General features: G+C 37.1%; 1 protein-coding gene across 1 annotated transcript in view; it reads left to right on the forward strand.

Moving 5' to 3' along the window:
- LOC126146787 (transformation/transcription domain-associated protein) overlaps positions 1-17,859 on the forward strand; it is a 508,296-nt gene that overhangs the window by 210,511 nt on the left and 279,926 nt on the right. The window contains exon 28 of the mRNA XM_049915647.1: positions 4,721-4,953. Within this exon, the coding sequence (XP_049771604.1) occupies positions 4,721-4,953 (233 nt within the window). The remainder of the gene's footprint in view (positions 1-4,720; positions 4,954-17,859) is intronic.

Below are 17,859 nucleotides of genomic sequence, written 5' to 3' on the forward strand. Positions count from 1 at the left end.
CAAACTGCTCCACTCTTCCAAGACTTTCCCATGACTGTGCGTCTGTCGCACCATACTGTCCAGGACCCTCTCCCGTGTCCTCTGCCGTACTGTTCAGAACTCTCCTGTGTCCTTTGCGACTGTCCCTCGCGCCGCACTGTTCAGAACTCCCCCTCCATTCACTTCAGTAGTCGTCTCCCTTAGTAACGAGCTCTGTGATTGGCGATAGCGCTCCTGTCATGTCTCCAAGCCGGCGCGCACTCAAACATTTTGAAACACATTCGAAATACTGGATTTACATTTAAATAACTTGAAATTAAACAAATATTCCTAAGGCTGGACCATAAACATGCTCTAATACACATTATTAAATACATAAACAAATCAAATAAACATATATTAAAGGAATAGAAACAAAAGGTAGGCCAGTAGCCTAATGTCTGTGTGCTTTCTAAAACACAGTGAATATTTAACCAATTTCTTCATGCATTATATATATCGGATATAAACAAAGACGTAGATGAATAAATAAATTTATAAGCATGCTGCTACCGTTTTTTTGTGTAACTGTGGAGTACTTGTGGCCTGACATGGTCGATAGTAATTGCCCACTTTGACCTCCAATAACTCATGTACTATTCAAATTAGATGCCTGTAATTTATACAAATTTAGTTTTATACTAATAGCTTTCTAAAAACATATCAATCGACAAAATCGGATGCACTATTTGGATTTTGGAAATTCGTTGCTGGGTGTTACTTGTATAATTTACAGTCAGATACTAAACTTTAAACTAATAAAGATATTGAAAATCTGATTACACTATCAGAATCGTCGTGCAAATAAGCATGTCTCCTTCATCGACACAGCTTCATTGTGGAGTTCCCAGCTACGCGGCCAATGGACCACGTGGTCCGGCCATTGTGTGGCATCATGTTTTTGCTAACGAGCCGCGGCTTGCCGAGCAGTGGCCACCAACTCTGAACTTAGAATATTTTCAGGGTGCCACAACCTGCCCATTACCTCACAACAAGTAGAGGCATAAGCATCACACAGTTACATACCATGTACCAACTGGTGACGTTAGTCCAAAGTATTACGTAGTAAGCGAAATTGGTTGATATAGAATACACAGGAGTTTAACATGAGTTGAAGCTGTTGCTTACCTGCAGAAAGAAAATGTGACATCAGAGATGTGTGGTGCCCTCTTTTGATACACTAATGAGTAATTAACTAATAGTGAAGTTATATAACTTTTAAATTGTTCTCAAAAATTTACATTTGTATTTAGGCCTGTAATGTGTGTTAATTTGACTGAGAACTAGCACTATAGCATTGTGTTACAGAAATAATAAATTTCTCTCTCTCTCTCTCTCTCTCTCTCTCTCTCTCTCTCTCTCTCTCTCTCTCTATTTTCCCTGAAGTGTGAGTAATGAAAAAGGAAAAAAATCAGACTTCAGGGGAAGAATTTTATATTTACTTGTTGTCTGTGTTTTTCAAAATGTTGAACTTTCAAATTTCTTTGATTAAACTATAGAAAACAAATCACATGTGGAGCCATACCTATAGCAGGCTCAGTAACAGTAAGTGCAGGACAATATGTGATGTATTTTTGTGTTACAAACTAATGTAAGAAGATCCACTCACAATTCCGTACAACAGCGAAAAGTACAAAGTCAAAAATAATGTACCAAACTAATTAAAACGTAAAGGTATGAAAATTAATGCTATAAAATATGGTGTGTCCTCTCTGGTCATAAACTAAAATCATACAGATCATGAAAATATATTAATACCATCTATTTGTTTACAGTATAAACACGTGGAATACGACAGCATTACAATGTCGAAAAGTGAACAAACTAGTAAAATAAAGGAATGTGTTGATTACAGGAAGTAAAGTATGCTCAAAAAAACATGGATTAAGTGTGTCTGGCAGTGTTCAAACCTGCACCCTCACTGGGATAAATTAAGTCTCGAGACCATCTGAGGAATAGGATAGTCGTGCTTCATGAAAGTAGTATAGCAGGTTAAAAAGCATACGTAAAAAGTATGATGTATTGGCTTGAAAAGCCAACCAGCACAGAGAGACGGTATATATACGTCCAATATGTCTCATATTGTTAACACCGATAATGCATGAAGTAGTGGGACAGATCTTGTTGTGGGCTATAAATTGACAGTATGACAATTTCAATTAATGTTAAATGTACTGCATATTCGGATACAGTACTGTTATATTGGATAGACTTTACACAGTTCGGTACAGTGAACACGTAGTGCTAGCACAGAGGAATGCAGTAGAAAAATCTAATTCTGCCACCCACATGATCCAGAGTGGACATGCAATTCCATCTTGCTTGTCACATGTTAAGTTGGTGCATCATGCAGGGAAGGGATGGTTGATGGACCTTTTGGAGGAGGTTGAGATTTTTTGTGATAAGAGATCCTCTGACGTCCAATTAGACAGTCTGCAGATTGTCATGAAAAGTACCCACTTGTGGGAACTTTCAAGGAACATCTTGTAAAAAGATGAGGGTAACTAAACTCGATTCCATAATTCCATACCCGGGTTGCATACTTATATGGCTGATTAACAGGTAAAATTTGAGTAAGGTTATATTGTTTACTCTGTTACTGTATTGTATCTCAATACGCAGCACATTTAACATTAATTAAAAGTGTCACATTGTCAATTTATAGCCTACAACAAGATCTGTACCATTACTTGGTGTATTACCAGTGTTTCTGTTATCGCCACAATATGGCGCATATTGGAAGTGTATATCTTGTCCACGAGTTGATTAGTTTTTCAAGCTGGTACATTATATCTTTTATAGATGCTTATTTAACACACTGTACTAATTTCATATTTTATTTGCTTCTGACACATAATGTAAAAGTAAATAAATAAATAAATTACACAAAGTGTGGCTATCCTATTCCTTAGCTGGTTTTATGACTTACATTAGCCCATTAAGAGCATCTCACTGAATCCCACTTGATTTGAACATATTATGTTTCCCATAACCTTGAGGCATTCCTTAATTTTACTTATTTGTTCATTTTTATGTGCATCGGGCTAACTTCAGATCTTTCAACGTTGTAATGCTCTTGTATTCCACATGTTTATATTGTAAACCCAGAGAAGGCACTAATGCATTTTTACGGTCTGTGTGATTTTAGTTTATGACCAAAGAAGGCACCATATTTTATTGTGCTATTTTCATTCCTTCATATTTTAATTAATTTGGTACATTGTTTTTAATATTGTAATTTTCACTGTAGTATGGAATTGTAAATGGATCTTCTTTCATTAGTTTTTGATGTAAAAATACATTACACACTGTGCTGTACTTATTATTACTGAGCATGCTGCAGCTGTGGCTTCACACATGTGATTTGTTTTCTATGGTTTAATCACTACTAGTGGTTTTATTGTCCAGTACATTTAAAAAAAAAATTAGAAATTGTATACCTTCACTATTAGTTAATTATTCACTGGTGCCTCAATAAAGGGCACAACACATCATTGATATCACATTTTCTTCCTGTTCAACCATGTAAGCAACGGCTTCAGTTTATGTTAGACTCCTGCATGCTCTACATCCATTATTGTTTACTTTGTGACACTAGACTTATATCACTTGTTGTTGTATGGTATGTAACTGTGTGGTGGTTATGTTTGTGCTTGGTGTTAACTATCTGACATTTGTTTCCGATTCTCCTGTTTTGTAATGTTTATCTCCCGAGATGAATATGTAATATTTAAAATCTACATCTTCTGTAATAAAATGACAGATTTCACGAGCGAATTCTATTTTTTTCTCTATTGTTAAAAAATACTTGTTCAAATTATAACAATGTGAAGGGAAATGATAAAGAACAAAAAATACGAAATAAAAAAAAAAAGTAGTGCAAGTGCTTTCGTTCCACAATATTTTAAAGTGTGTATGAAGTGAATTGAGGGAGCAAAGAAGAAATAAACCACACACAGAGAGCTGTGGAGGGAAGGGGGAGGGGGGGGGGGAGGGAGAGAGAGAGAGAGAGAGAGAGAGAGAGAGACAGTAGAAAAGAGCCTTATTGCTTAAGAAAGGTACCATTTCTACTTTCCAACTGTCTGACAGCTTGTTGGGATGTTTTCATGTCCCCAGTAGGGTGCACATGATTACATTTTGTGCACAGTATTTCAATTCCAAGACAGTAGTTGGGAGATTTTAATCAACATGTAATGGGCTGCTTAAAAATATACCATCAGTAAATATCTGGCAATAGTGACATATGGGATATTAAATGTGACAGGCACTTATAAAATACCGAGAAACTGGAACATATCTTTAGTGTTAAGGACAGAATCCAAAAATATTCATTTTACAGTGCCACGCCTTAGCCAGGAGTAGCTAGAAAACAGAGCGGGAGGGGACAAGGTGGGTGGGGTGTGATGAGCACAGTTAATTATAAATCAGTGTTTGGAATAAAAGGTGCTTTTGTGGCATAAATTTCAAGCTGTTTTCGTGGCTAAGTAATAGTGTTGAAAACTTCACAGATTTATAACAGCACTTTTATTACCAAATGTCATGTTGTCAGTTAGATAATAGACTATTGGATAGATGGTGATATTTTCCCTTTTATTGCTTTGAACTTCAGTTTTGTCCACTTTGTCTGTTTTTTAAATTTCTGTTGAGTGATACGACGTAAGATTTGTCATTCGACGTAAATATTGTATCTTTTTTGTTTCAGGTGTAACAAAGACTACAGAACATGAGCAAAAGATAACAACAATAATTAATATTTTTCACCAGGTCCCTTCAGTTATTTCAAAGTACATCGAACCTCTCTGTCGATTGACTTTACATACAGAAAAAACTTTAAATATTGAAGCAAGTTCACCATTTCGTGAGCCTCTTATGAAGTTTCTGTTAAGATACCCACAGGAAACAATTGATATGTTCTTGAAAGAATGTTACCTGAAGGTTAGTATTATACATACTATTACTGCTTACTAGTATGGTTGAATCTGAGGCTACATGGTAAATCCATATTGGGAGGTTGATGTAACTTTGTGAGCTGCACTGTGGCAGTGTCTTCAGAAGTCTGTTAAAGAAACTGCACGATTCCATGATTTGTATAAGCTAAACTTGCTGTCCTTGTTAATTGAGTTCCTTGCCAGATGAATTGTAGCTTCTGCTTTCACCACCAAGTCCCAAAAAGATTAAATTGATGCTAGAATTGTGTCATTTTTGCACACCATAGTGTGACCGGCATCAGTGCAGTGATCAACTACAGCCGATTTATTGGGCCTGTAGAACCTGGGTATACATGTGGTGCTTGGTGCGTCTTTCATGGACTGTAAGAGTCATCTATCCAATCCATGAAAGGCCAAACTCACAGGGAATCTTGTAAATCCCTGGCTTATAGGGAATTGAATCATCATCTATAATCCAAGAGTGCTGCTATCTTCAGTGGAGGGCGAAAAACCACTTTTACTTTGTGCTTGTGGAGGACCCAACCTATTTTTGACAATACACTTCCCTCATATGGCGGGAAAGATGTGGATCTTTGTAGTCTTCTTCCGCATTCCTTTCGCCCACCTTTGTCTTCATTTGTAGCGCCTTATGTATGTGCTGTGGAGAATATCCATTAGCTTCAGAAAATCCCTAGACTGGAAGCTCATCCTGTAGACTGCTCTCCTCAGCAATGATGCACGCTGTGTGAACCAAAGTTCTGAGAATGGTCATTGTTTGGGAATGATTTGCACATAATTATAAATCCATATGTTATTAGTTTCCCCATGTGATCTGCAACTGTTTGAAACTTTCTAGCAGTTAAAACTGTGTGCTGGACCGAGACGTGAACTCAGGACCTTTGTCTTTCATGGGCAAGTGTTAATAGAGCACTTGTCTGCGAAAGGCAAAGATCCTGTATCTGAGTCTTGGTCCAGCACACAGTTTTAATTAGCCAGGAAATTTCATATCAGTGCACGCACTGCTGCGGAGTGAAAATCTCGTTCTGCAACTTTCGTTTACATATTTATAATGTGTAATAAATAATACGAAAGTTATACAGAACAACTGGAAAAGCCTTTTCGTTAATTAGAATCTGTATGTGTCACCTTCCGAAATACTGCATGCCACAAAGTACCATCATCATTGTGCTGACCCAAAATGTCATAGGCATCCCTTCTTTTCGATTTCCATTGTAAACTGGATTTGCTTGTTGATGGAATTCAGATCGTTTAAAAATTCTTGTAATTTGTCTTCACCACGGTTATCTTCACCATGGGGCCACACTGCAATAAAATACTGTGGGCTTCTAACTATAGTATTCCAGTGTTTTTCTCTCTATATCCTCCATAAACAAATCGGCCACCAAGAGCAAGAAGAAACTGCCCATGGCGACATTGCCAGTCTGTTCCAAAAATTTCTTACCACATAGAAAGTGTGTCGTCACAACATGTTTGAACAAAAACTGAAACCTCTTTTTAACAAAACTTTTGCCAATAAGGGATCAGGATTCTAGAACGGGAATCTTTGTGAATAGGGACACCACATGGGAACTTATTAATAAAGCAGAAGCCTTTAAAATTTGTTTGGTGAAGAACTAAATTAAGAGGTTTGGGCTTGGACAAGTCATAGAATCTGGTGCGTTCTTTAATAAACTTGCAAAGAAGTTGCCACAGTGCAGCTCATAATGATACATAGACTTCCCAGTGTGAACTGATCATGTAGCCACAGCTTCAGTTCATTGTGTAGCTGTGGTTGCATGCGCAGTGGTGTGTTCAAGTGTTTGGAACTTTTTGATGGTCAGGACTGATAAGTGACAGCAATAAGCTTTTAGAGTTTTTTAATGATAGTAATGCTGTTTTGTTTACACAGTAGTGGCTCATCACTGTTTCAATATTATTCCCCTTAGTCTTGTACCTAGTGAACATATGTTGCTCTCATAGATTTAGACTTGTAATACACACACCTTCCATTGATGTATGAAAAATGTACAAAGTTCAAATAACATCAAGGAAGTGATGCACACACTAAGTTAGATTAAATTCATGTTTGTCTGATAAACCCATTGTGAGCATTTTAATACTGGCTGCATCAGGAACAAATCTTGCCATATTAACAGGTCTCTTCTTTGTTGTGGTAGACAAAAATAAAACATCTGAAGAAAATTCCTTTATTTGTGAAAACCACAGGTTTTTTCCCCAATAATTTTAGAGCTGTGATTTGTCCAAGTGGCAGTGTTTGTTGATACAGGAAATCTGTCTGCTGTAGTGTAGCCGTAACCAACCTCAAACACATTGCTACACAACTTGTACTCCACAGAAGAACTTTTGTGTTTGAACATACAAAATGCTCTCTCTCTCTCTCTCTCTCTCTGTCTGTCTGTCTGTGTGTGTGTGTGTGTGTGTGTGTGTGTGTGTGTGTGTGTGTGTGTGTTTTTAGCTGGCTAAGAAAAAGATTCATCTGAATGCTAGCAAAATTTCAAGTCTTGTTTATGTGCCTGTTGAAGGCTTAATGCCTGAACTATTTGGTGGGTTGTTGTCTTCACTTGAGATTATTTTGTTCTATCAGGACTTTTCACTAAAAAAAGTGTACTGTAATTGTAAAAATGACTTGTTTCACATCATACTGAGAGATTCCAATCGCAATGCACGAAACGTGCAAATAACTAACCAGCTAAAAGTGAAATACACCAGTAATCCTGTCAGCGGGTCAACACAGTGTGGCAGATTCTAAGTGCATTGCAAGCACAACTGATCTTGTTGGTTAACTTACCCACAAACTGCTGCCACCTTTGTTTGTCGTCTGTCTTTATGACTAGGAATAACAATAATATTGTAAGAATAGACAGCTACTGTCTACACAGGAGGTGTTTAGTGGCAAACAAGCACATTGAATAACAGCTAGATGGTATTTGGCTATCATATTACGTCTTTTGTTGGATGGAGCTGAAATGGTCATACATGGCCACAGTTGTCTGCTGTCACTAAGACTTGACAGTGACGGCGCCTGAGGTGAGCAGTGAACTTGGCTGGGGTGTTTTTACCCCTTAACTTAATGACATTTTTCTCGTATATTATGTTCCAAAAAATTAATTTTTTATTAGTGCAAAACATTGTGTAATGAATGGCATTACATACAGATGTATAGTGAGCAAGATGTATGAGACAGGCAAAATACTCAGGAAGAATATAATAATTCCCATACCAAAGAAAGCAGGTGTTGACAGATGTAAAAATTACCGAACTATCAGTTTAATAAGTCACGGCTGCAAAATACTAACCCGAATTCTTTACAGACGAATGGAACAACTGGTAGAAGCCGACCTCGGGGAAGATCAGTTTGGATTCCGTAGAAATATTGGAACACGTGAGGCAATACTGATCCTACGGCTTATCTTAGAAGCTAGATTAAGAAAAGGCAAACCTATGTCTCTAGCATTTGTAGGCTTAGAGAAAGCTTTTGACAATGTGGTCTGGAATACCCTCTTTCAAATTCTGAAGGTGGCAGGGGTAAAATACAGGGAGCGAAAGGCTATTTACAATTTGTACAGAAACCAGATGGCAGGTATAAGATTCGAGGGACATGAAAGGGAAGCAGTGGTTGGGAAGGGAGTGAGGCAGGGTTGTAGCCTCTCCCCGATGCTATTCAATCTGTATATTGATCAAGCAGTAAAGGAAACAAAAGAAAAATTTGGAGTAGGTATTAAAATCCATGGAGAAGAAATAAAAACTTTGAGGTTTGCCGATGACATTGTAATTCTGTCAGAGACAGCAAAGGACTTGGAAGAGCAGTTGAACGGACTGGACAGTGTCTTGAAAGGAGGGTATAAGATGAACATCAACAAAAGCAAAACGAGGAGAATGGAAAGTAAGGAAAGCGTTTCTGAAGAAGAGAAATTTGTTAACATCGAGTATAGATTTAAGTGTGAGGAAGTCGTTTCTGAAAGTATTTGTATGGAGTGTGGCCAAGTATGGAAGTGAAACGTGGACGATAATTAGTTTGGACAAGAAGAGAATAGAAGCTTTCGAAATGTGGTGCTATAGAAGAATGCTGAAGATGAGATGGGTAGATCGTATAACTAATGAGGAGTTATTGAATAGAATTGGGGAGAAGAGGAGTTTGTGGCACAACTTGACTAGAATAAGGGATCGGTTGGTAGGACATGTTCTGAGGCATCAAGGGATCATCAATTTAGTATTGGAGGGTAGCGTGGAGGGTAAAAATCGTAGAGGGAGACCAAGAGATGAATACACTAAGCAGATTCAGAAGGATGTAGGCCGCAGAACGTACAGGGAGATGAAGCAGCTGACCAGTAATAAAATCCCTAGTACACTCATGCACTGAATTTTGACTAAAATAGCCTGCAACGTGAAGTCCTTTTTTAGTTTCTGTGTAGCTATGAAGTCTAACCATGTATTTCACAACAGTTTCCTGTGAACATAAATCTTGGAGGAGCTGGATGGAGGACACTGTATATATTTATCTTGTACCACTGGCAAGCACTTGGCATTCAACTGACAAACTGTCATCACTTTCAGTCTCTCATGAAGTTTCGCCACATGTTTCTGCTAAATGCTAAATTTAATGTCAAACTCAGGATCACTGTAGCTATCCTTTTTTGAATGCATTGACCATAATACAGGAAGCAGTGTGAAAGTCCGTGTGTTTTTGTTGAGTATGCAAAGCTGCACACAGTGACAACCAAAATATGACATCCAGGCTACAAATATACTACTAGATGTTCTCTAGTGTCAAAACACTTGTCAGTGCTGAAACAGATATAAACTTTTATTTTTTGAATGTCTTTTCGTAAGTTGTCCGAATAAGCTCAGGATTTTAAGTTTCTCTCAAAATAATGAAAGTTGGATAACTATGATTTTACTTTAAGGCGTTAATATCTAGCAGTGTTCATTCAATGCGGTTGTCTAGCATTCGGTGCCTCTTCAGTGGGCCGGCCGCTGTGGTTGAGTGGTTCTAGGTGCTTCAGTCCAAAACTGCGCTGCTGCTTCGGTCGCAGGTTCGAATCCTGTCTCGGGAATAGATGTGTACGATGTCCTTAGGTTACTTAGGTTTAAGTAATTCTAAATCTAGGGGACTGATGACTTCCGATGTTAAGTCCCATAGTGCTTAGAGCCATTTGAACCTCTTCTGTGCAGTGAGTAGAAATCTATCCTTGTTATTCCATTGTTGGGTGACAAGGAATTTCAAACATGGAGTTTCATATAGTGTGTGTACACTGAGTGCTACTTTTGGTACCTCCAAGTCATTTTAATTTATTTAGAGTTACAAGATGCAAGTTTTTGGAAGGTTAAGAGTGAGTCTATTTGCTATGAACCACTGGTAAACTGGTTCCATTACCCTCCTCTATGTTTGGTATGTGGTTATTTTAAGCAATTTATCAGCATACAATCTAACAATCCCAGCATTGCTTGGGTATTCATGTTCCAGTTTTCTGTCAGATTTTGTTCTGTAGCTTCAAAAAAATTTCATTTTGAAAACACTTGTGAAACAATGAAACAGTCATACAAAGATCCTGGACAGTTTTTGTGTTCTGGGAGCTGGTGCTTCGTGTGTCTACAAAGCGATTTTGTAAATTTCTTCATGGCAATGACTCTTTGTATCTCTATTGTTTTCACCTACAGCTGTTTGTGCCTCACAGCAGTTTTCAAAAGTGCTCTAGGATTCGGGGATTCCTTTCAATTGATTCGGCTCTAGGACTATCATAACAGCAAAGAATAAATGTATTAAAACTTCATGCTTGACGCAGCATTTTTCACCCACCCCTGTGTTCATGATGTCATATCTCCTTAACTATGTGTAATACCATGATATAATAGTATATGTACATTTAGCAGCATATGTGTACACCGATAGTGACAGCAAAATTTATTACAAATAGAGTTAGTAACACAGAAGTTATAAATTTAAATGTCGTGCATGATTCAACAGTTTCTCGTGCATCTCATTGTTGATGAAGTCACACTCCCGAACTATGATAAGTAGGTGGTTCCTAACCCCACAGTGATTCTTGCCTGACAGTAAAGGGTATGTGTACCAAATGTGTTTGAAATTGGTTCCACACGGGTAATATAAATTTCTCAGTCTTCTGGAATTCTATTTATGAATGTTGAAAACAACAGTTGATTGATAGCTGACAACAAACGTCACCATTGAGTAAATGCATCTTGAGGCCGTTTTCAGTATACCAAATACTTAAATTGTGAAGGATTTCAATTTCAGTATCCGTAGAAACATACAATTATTTAGAAGAAACTTCCTGAAACTTGCCATCTCTTTTCTGCTACAACCTTCACTGTTTTGGGAGAAAACTTACTTGTAGTACTAGTCCCAAATTGAATGTCTGAAATTTTGAATCTGTTTGCCGATATATCTCCTTTCATAATTGAAAATAGCTGTTTACATCACTAAGTACTTCCCAACATGGAAATAATTTCGTACGCAATTTTTTTAGTATTTTCATACCTGACAGGTAAATACAGTAAAAGAAGGGCGGGGGGTCCCGAGTTCAAGTCTCGGTCCGACGCACAGTTTTGGTCTGCCAGGAAGTTTCAAATACAGTAAAACTTCGTTAACACAAATCCGAAGGGGCCGAAAAATCAGGAGTTCATGTTAAAAAAATTCGTGTTAAGTGAAAAACACATAATTTAATAAGTATATGTGTACAGCAGTACACTAATGTGTAATACACTACACTATCAATCACGTTATTGTAGACTTATAACACTATAAAGTGATTGTAAAATCAAAGTATTCACAAATTATGTACGTTCATGATTAGCTGACGTTCATGAGAACAATAATATTTTGTAATTTCACAACCAATTGTAATGATAGCATCCGTAAACCCAGCAGTGACATCGGATGTTGAAGCGAACTGTTCTAAACAGTCCAAGGCTGTAAACCAGTCTCCTGACTGGTAGGTGGAATGGTTATCTGTATTCTCTTCCTCTTCACTTTGTTCTGATGGCCCTTCTTGCACCTTGTTCACAGCTTTTGGCACATCATATTCCACAGAAGCACATACGGCAACTTCGTCGGCTACACTAATGAATTCTTCGAAACTAATCCCAGGGTTTGCAACGTCCTGCAGAACTGTCCATTCATCAGGTGAAGTGGCATCTTCTAACTCGTGGACATCTTCAGTGTTGCTAGGTCTCCAAGCTCTGTTAAAGCACTTCCCTATATGATGTGGCGATACTGAGTTACAGGCTGCTGCGATGGCTTTTATTGCATCAAGCAGATTCCAATTTGGGGTTGGGTGGAAAAACTGGACCTTTGTTGGATAGGTTCAAATCATGAACGTTATGGGCAGTACATCTGTCCAATGTAAGAAGAACATGTCTATTTTGAGCAACCATTCGACTGTTGAAACGAAGAAGCCACTTGACGAAATGATGTGCCATTGATCCAACCCTTCTTGTGGTGAGAGTAGATGCAAGGTAAAGTGTCCATATTTATGTTCTTAAAACAACGTGGTTTCTCGGATTTACCAATAACCCAGAGACGAAACATCTCACTGCCATCAGCATTACAGCACAGTACAACAGTCACATGTTGTTTGCTTCGTGCTCCACCGTGACACTTATCACCTTTTATCTCCAGGGTGTGATTTGGAAAAAGATTGTAGAAAAATCCAGTTTCATCCATGTTAAACACATCACACAAGGCATACTTTTCCCTCACTTGGTTGAATTCATGCAACCAGCTGTTCGCACTTTCTTCATCAACTTAATTTGCTTCACCACAAATTTGTACGGATGAAATTGAATGTCTCTTTTGTAACCAATACAACCAACCAGCAGAACATCGGAAGTCTTCGATGCCCATATCTTTAGCAACATCATCTGCTTTTGACTGAATCACAGGGCGACTTAAAGGTATGTTAGATGCACGCATATGATTGAACCATGAAGATACTTGACAGTACGAATTCGTTTAGATTTGTTTGCAGAACCGAATGCCGCGGAATTAATAATTTTATCTCGATTCTTAATAATCATAGACAAAGTAGATTTAGGTATTCCATTTTCGTGTTCTACGGTACCGGTTGTAACTGTAGTTTTTATTCAGTATTCCAACTCGATACGGCTACAACTAACAGAACACCTGTCAAATCTGGCACTGAGTACATTCCTAAATGCTGCTGCATACATTATTGAATGTCTTACAATGTACAATGTACGCTGATAGTTGAGGTGATAATTGCGGCTACTGCCCTACAATACGTTAAAAACGAGTCAACAATAAGTATAATTATCTTTGTAGCTACATTTCCTACATTCATTTCAGGAAAAAAATAAATAAATAAAAAAAAAAAATTACACTTCAGAATATTCTAAGGTCGGAAGTTTGTGTAATATTCTAAGGTCGGAAGTTTGTGTTACAGTGAAATTTAATTATGCTAGGAACTGAAACAGAGTTCGTAATTCGCCTCAACTGAAATTCGTGTTAACTGATAAGACATACGATAAGAACTAATGTATTCCTGGCAGGACCAATGTTTTTTTCGCATTAACCGCGAGTTCGTGTTACGCGAGTTTGCGCTAATGAGGTTATTCTGTATTTATAAAGTTCAGTTACACAAACTGCATTGAATTTTGTCTTCAAATTTGAATCACTCTGGATCTCAGTTACCACCATTTGTATTTGATTAGGTTCTGATTCTATAAATGAGAGACAACAAATTAAAACTTGTTTTCAAATATTTTAAAATCTACAATTCTTGGTTCAAATTCATTTCTGAAGATTTTTACCGCATCTGTTTCATGTGATGTTCTTTCACCTGAACGAGATTTTTTTTGAGTTGCAGGTGGGGAAGTGTGTTAAATCTTCATTTTTCAACTGCTTTTCCCATAAAACTAGCATTACATTTGAATGCTTTAACTTACTTGCACATGTTTGTGATGATCTGATCTCTTCCTTGAAGTTTGATATACAAGTAAAGTAAGTGTTTTGTTGTATCAGCCATGGAGGATAAATCTTGCTACCAAATTTTCTCAAGAAAAAGACTTACATCTTGATTTTTACTTGTTAGGAACAGGTATGTTTCCACTTTTTAAGTCTCAGAGTTGTTCAAGAATGGTGCTGCAGGATAGCCAGTGTACCTTAATATAATGTGATAAACTGGAATGATGTGTTTGTGTGCAGACTGAAGTGACGAATGAGAATTTGTACTGAGGCTAGGATCAGGATCCAGGTCTCTTATTGACTAGCAGATGTGCCTACCACCATGCCACCATGCCACCCTGGCACAGGGGGTTTGCACAACTGCAGACACTATCTTAGCATGCCCCTCTCCTCAGTCCAAATACTCATTGACACCTCAGCCCACTGGTATTCCCCCTAAACTCAAAGAGCACTGAAGAGGCTCACCAACTATATTGGAATAGCACCTGAGCATTGAATGAAAAAAGGGGTGGGGGATCCTGCCTGAAACCTAGACATAGGTGTTTTAATCAAATGAAACTACAGTGAAACCCCTATTTTACGTTTTTGTGCAGTCCAGACTCCAAAAAATGCAATATGAGGATAATGCAGAATGGAGGAAACTGTTAAAACCTCCAAAATATGAGCAAAAACACATGTACTTGGCTTATATGATAAGAAATCACAGTCCTGTATAAAATTTTTAGAAGTGAAGGAAATTAAGTGTGCAGTACAATGCTGTACAATAAATAGAGAGAATGAATTTCATCGGCTCTTAGAAAATAACATATAACAATAAGAAATAACAGCAAGTAAAAACTCATCAAAAAACTGAAATTTATATTTGGATACAGGGTAATTGAGCCTTTCCGACATGCTATGACCACAAATTATAGGCCAAAACACGCATTTTTGAGAGCCCTTTCCTTTGACCTCACCCAGAAAAAGCTAAAATTGATGAACATGGTGAATTAAACCAAAAACTATGAAGTATGGTGAAAGACATCAGAATCTAACATCTGGGGGTGTGTGTTTTCCTACTGTAGCAAATGGCAGTGGATCATACTCTAGCGATGCGAGCACAGTGTCCTCTAGTGTATCGCTTGTAAACGTTTCCTTTTTTTGTTGTGCCAAGGGATTTAGTACGTTCCACACTACTTTTTGCAGAAACTGATTTTGCTTTGATCTGAATACTTAAATTTGCCAGCCAAATCAGTAATTCTTTCTGCGACTGTGAATTGATAGAAAGAGATTGCTTAAAAGCCTTCACATTTTATGGAAAAACAATAATAAACACACATGAAATCACCTTCAGTAAAAGGTTTCGAGTGTTCAGCTATTGAGGCCTGCAAGATGTAACGTGCATTCCCCTGTCGCTTCACTTGTGTTATTGGTTTAAACATTAGCTGTTATTTCTTCAGTCTCAATTTGAGCTCTTCCAACTTTCTTGTCTCAATAATCCTACATATTTTTTTATTTTTTAAATTTTGTTTCGTGTGAACAAATGACCACTTCAAGATAACTATTTATTTCTCTTTTCCTTCATTCATTCATTCAGAACTCCTTTCTTTTCTCGGAATGAGCTCTTTTCCTGTCATCTTATGCAAGTTGTTTTGCTATTTGTTTTATCTTCCTTGAAAACCTGAGAATTTCTTACTTCCAGTAATTTATTGTTTCTAGTCAGAATGTGTCTCTCTTACTGTGTGCAGTTTAACCAGCACTTCTTCTAAGTCCATTTTGTCTTACCTCCCATCCATTTTCTCTGCCTGTTTTCCTGTTTTGGAAGAATATCTGGATCATTTTTGTTAATATTTCTTCCTCCATTCTCTCTGAATGTCCATTGAGTATAACACTTCTTTTCCTAATCCAGTCTGTTGTTTTAGGGCAAAAAGTGGTTTCCATCCTTGTTCTTGACTGAACCTAATATTTTTTGCAAGATTCCTCTGTCTTTCTGTTCCAAATCTTGTAATGCCCTTTCGCATCCCGCAGTGTGTTCAACCCATACAGCACTTCTTGTTTTACAACTGCATTATAATGCCTTAATTTAACATCTTTATAAGAATATTTTTGTTTTGTACCATTGTCTCACTTTCATGTTTGCTCCTTGCATTTTTTAATTTGTGATTTAAATGCTTCTTTTTCACTTTTTATGTTTATATTTTTGCCCAGACATTGAAAATTCTGTTTTCTTGGTGTTGCCATACTTGACTTTCAAAATTCATGGTGAGTTGCTTTCATGAGTCATGTATTCTGCCTTTTCAGACAATATTTGTAGACCTGCTTTTTCTGCAGTCTCTTTCAAACGTTCTAGCCTATTCTTTGCATTTTCTAAGGTTCCATCTATTATTACAAGATCATTTGCAAAGATCAAACAATTTATTGCTTCTTCCAATGTACCCAGCTTCATGTACGAGGGCTATCCAGAAAGTAACAGACTTTCTGAAATAAAAAATTAACAATACGGGAAAACCAAATTTTATTGTATACATTTCAAAGATACACTCTTAAGCTATTTTTCTACATAACCACCATTCAAATTGAGGCATGTATTGTGCTGTGGCACAAGTTTTTCAGTAACATCTCTATAGAAATTTGCTCCCTATAATTGCAACTACTGGTTAATACTGACATGCAGTTCAGCATTAGTATCAAAGCATTGCGTAGCGAGCCATGTCTTCAGTGCTGGGAAGGTTGTATGGTGGATGATCAAACACCTCCAATCCAAAACCCTGTAAGAACTCTTGGGTACTTTTGGCCATGTGTGGATGTGTGTCGTGAAAAACAAAATTTTTGTGTGAAGTTTTCCGCGGCTCACTGTTCCTCTTCCACACACATCACAAAAGTCATAATAAATTTCATTTGGTTTGCAATTTTTTGGCAACAGAACCTATTCACAGAACACATCTCACAAGTTGTGCCATTTTCTGTTGCAACGCAAATTTTCAACATGTCACAGAAAGCAAAGAAGGAGAGACACAGACCTCGTGCTAACACCGCTGGATGAATTTTAAGTATAGGAACATTACGGCACCGAGATGGTTGCTGTAACACTGCCCACCGCCACGATAAACCAAAACATCTGTTACTTTCTGCACAGTCCTCATAGTTAATAACATTTTGTTTTTCTTCTTCTATTTTCCATTACCTTTTTCCACATACAGTTGAATAATAATGGTGCCAAACTGTCTCCTTGGCAGACTTCTGACACAATTTGGAAGGGACAAGAAGTGGTTCCAAGAACTTTCATTTCAGATACTGTGTTTGTAAGAATTTGTTTAGTTATTTCCAGAGTTTTCGTATCTGTTGCAAATCCCTTCAATGTTTTGATGAGGGAAACTCTTGTCTATCAAATCACATACATTTTTTAAAATCAGCAACTTTTAGCCAATGTTTTGATGAGGGAAACTCCTGTCTGTCAAATCACGTACATTTTTTAAAATCAACAACTTTTGCACTATCTTTTTAGTTTATATTTTCATGTACCTACTTATTTGTAATTATACCAAAGCTTTGTAATAATTATATGTTGACTTATGATGTTCATAATGATGACTAATGTTGCATAATTTTGATACACTGTCAGCATGATTGCATATCAAGCAAGTTATTTTATTATTTACTTCATAGCAAAAAGAACTCCAATTCCAACTGTTATTGGAAATTTTTGTGTTTCTCAGCAATTCTTGTTTTATTTTTACTACTATATGGTTTCAGTAGAGGTATGCTGAACACAAAGTGCTGAAATAGATGAATAATTATTAAAATTGCAGAACATTTTTATTAAAATTGATACATTTCTTGAACATTAACTTTCCAGACACTGAATAATTGCACAAATTGATACCTATCTTCTGAAAGTGAAATATAACATCTATTCACCCACCAAGCAAATCAATTTGTACAAGACTAAAGTCTGACAGTGTAGCTTTG

The sequence above is a fragment of the Schistocerca cancellata genome, chromosome 1 (genome assembly GCF_023864275.1).
Source record: "Schistocerca cancellata isolate TAMUIC-IGC-003103 chromosome 1, iqSchCanc2.1, whole genome shotgun sequence".
Taxonomy (NCBI): Eukaryota; Metazoa; Arthropoda; class Insecta; order Orthoptera; family Acrididae; genus Schistocerca; species Schistocerca cancellata.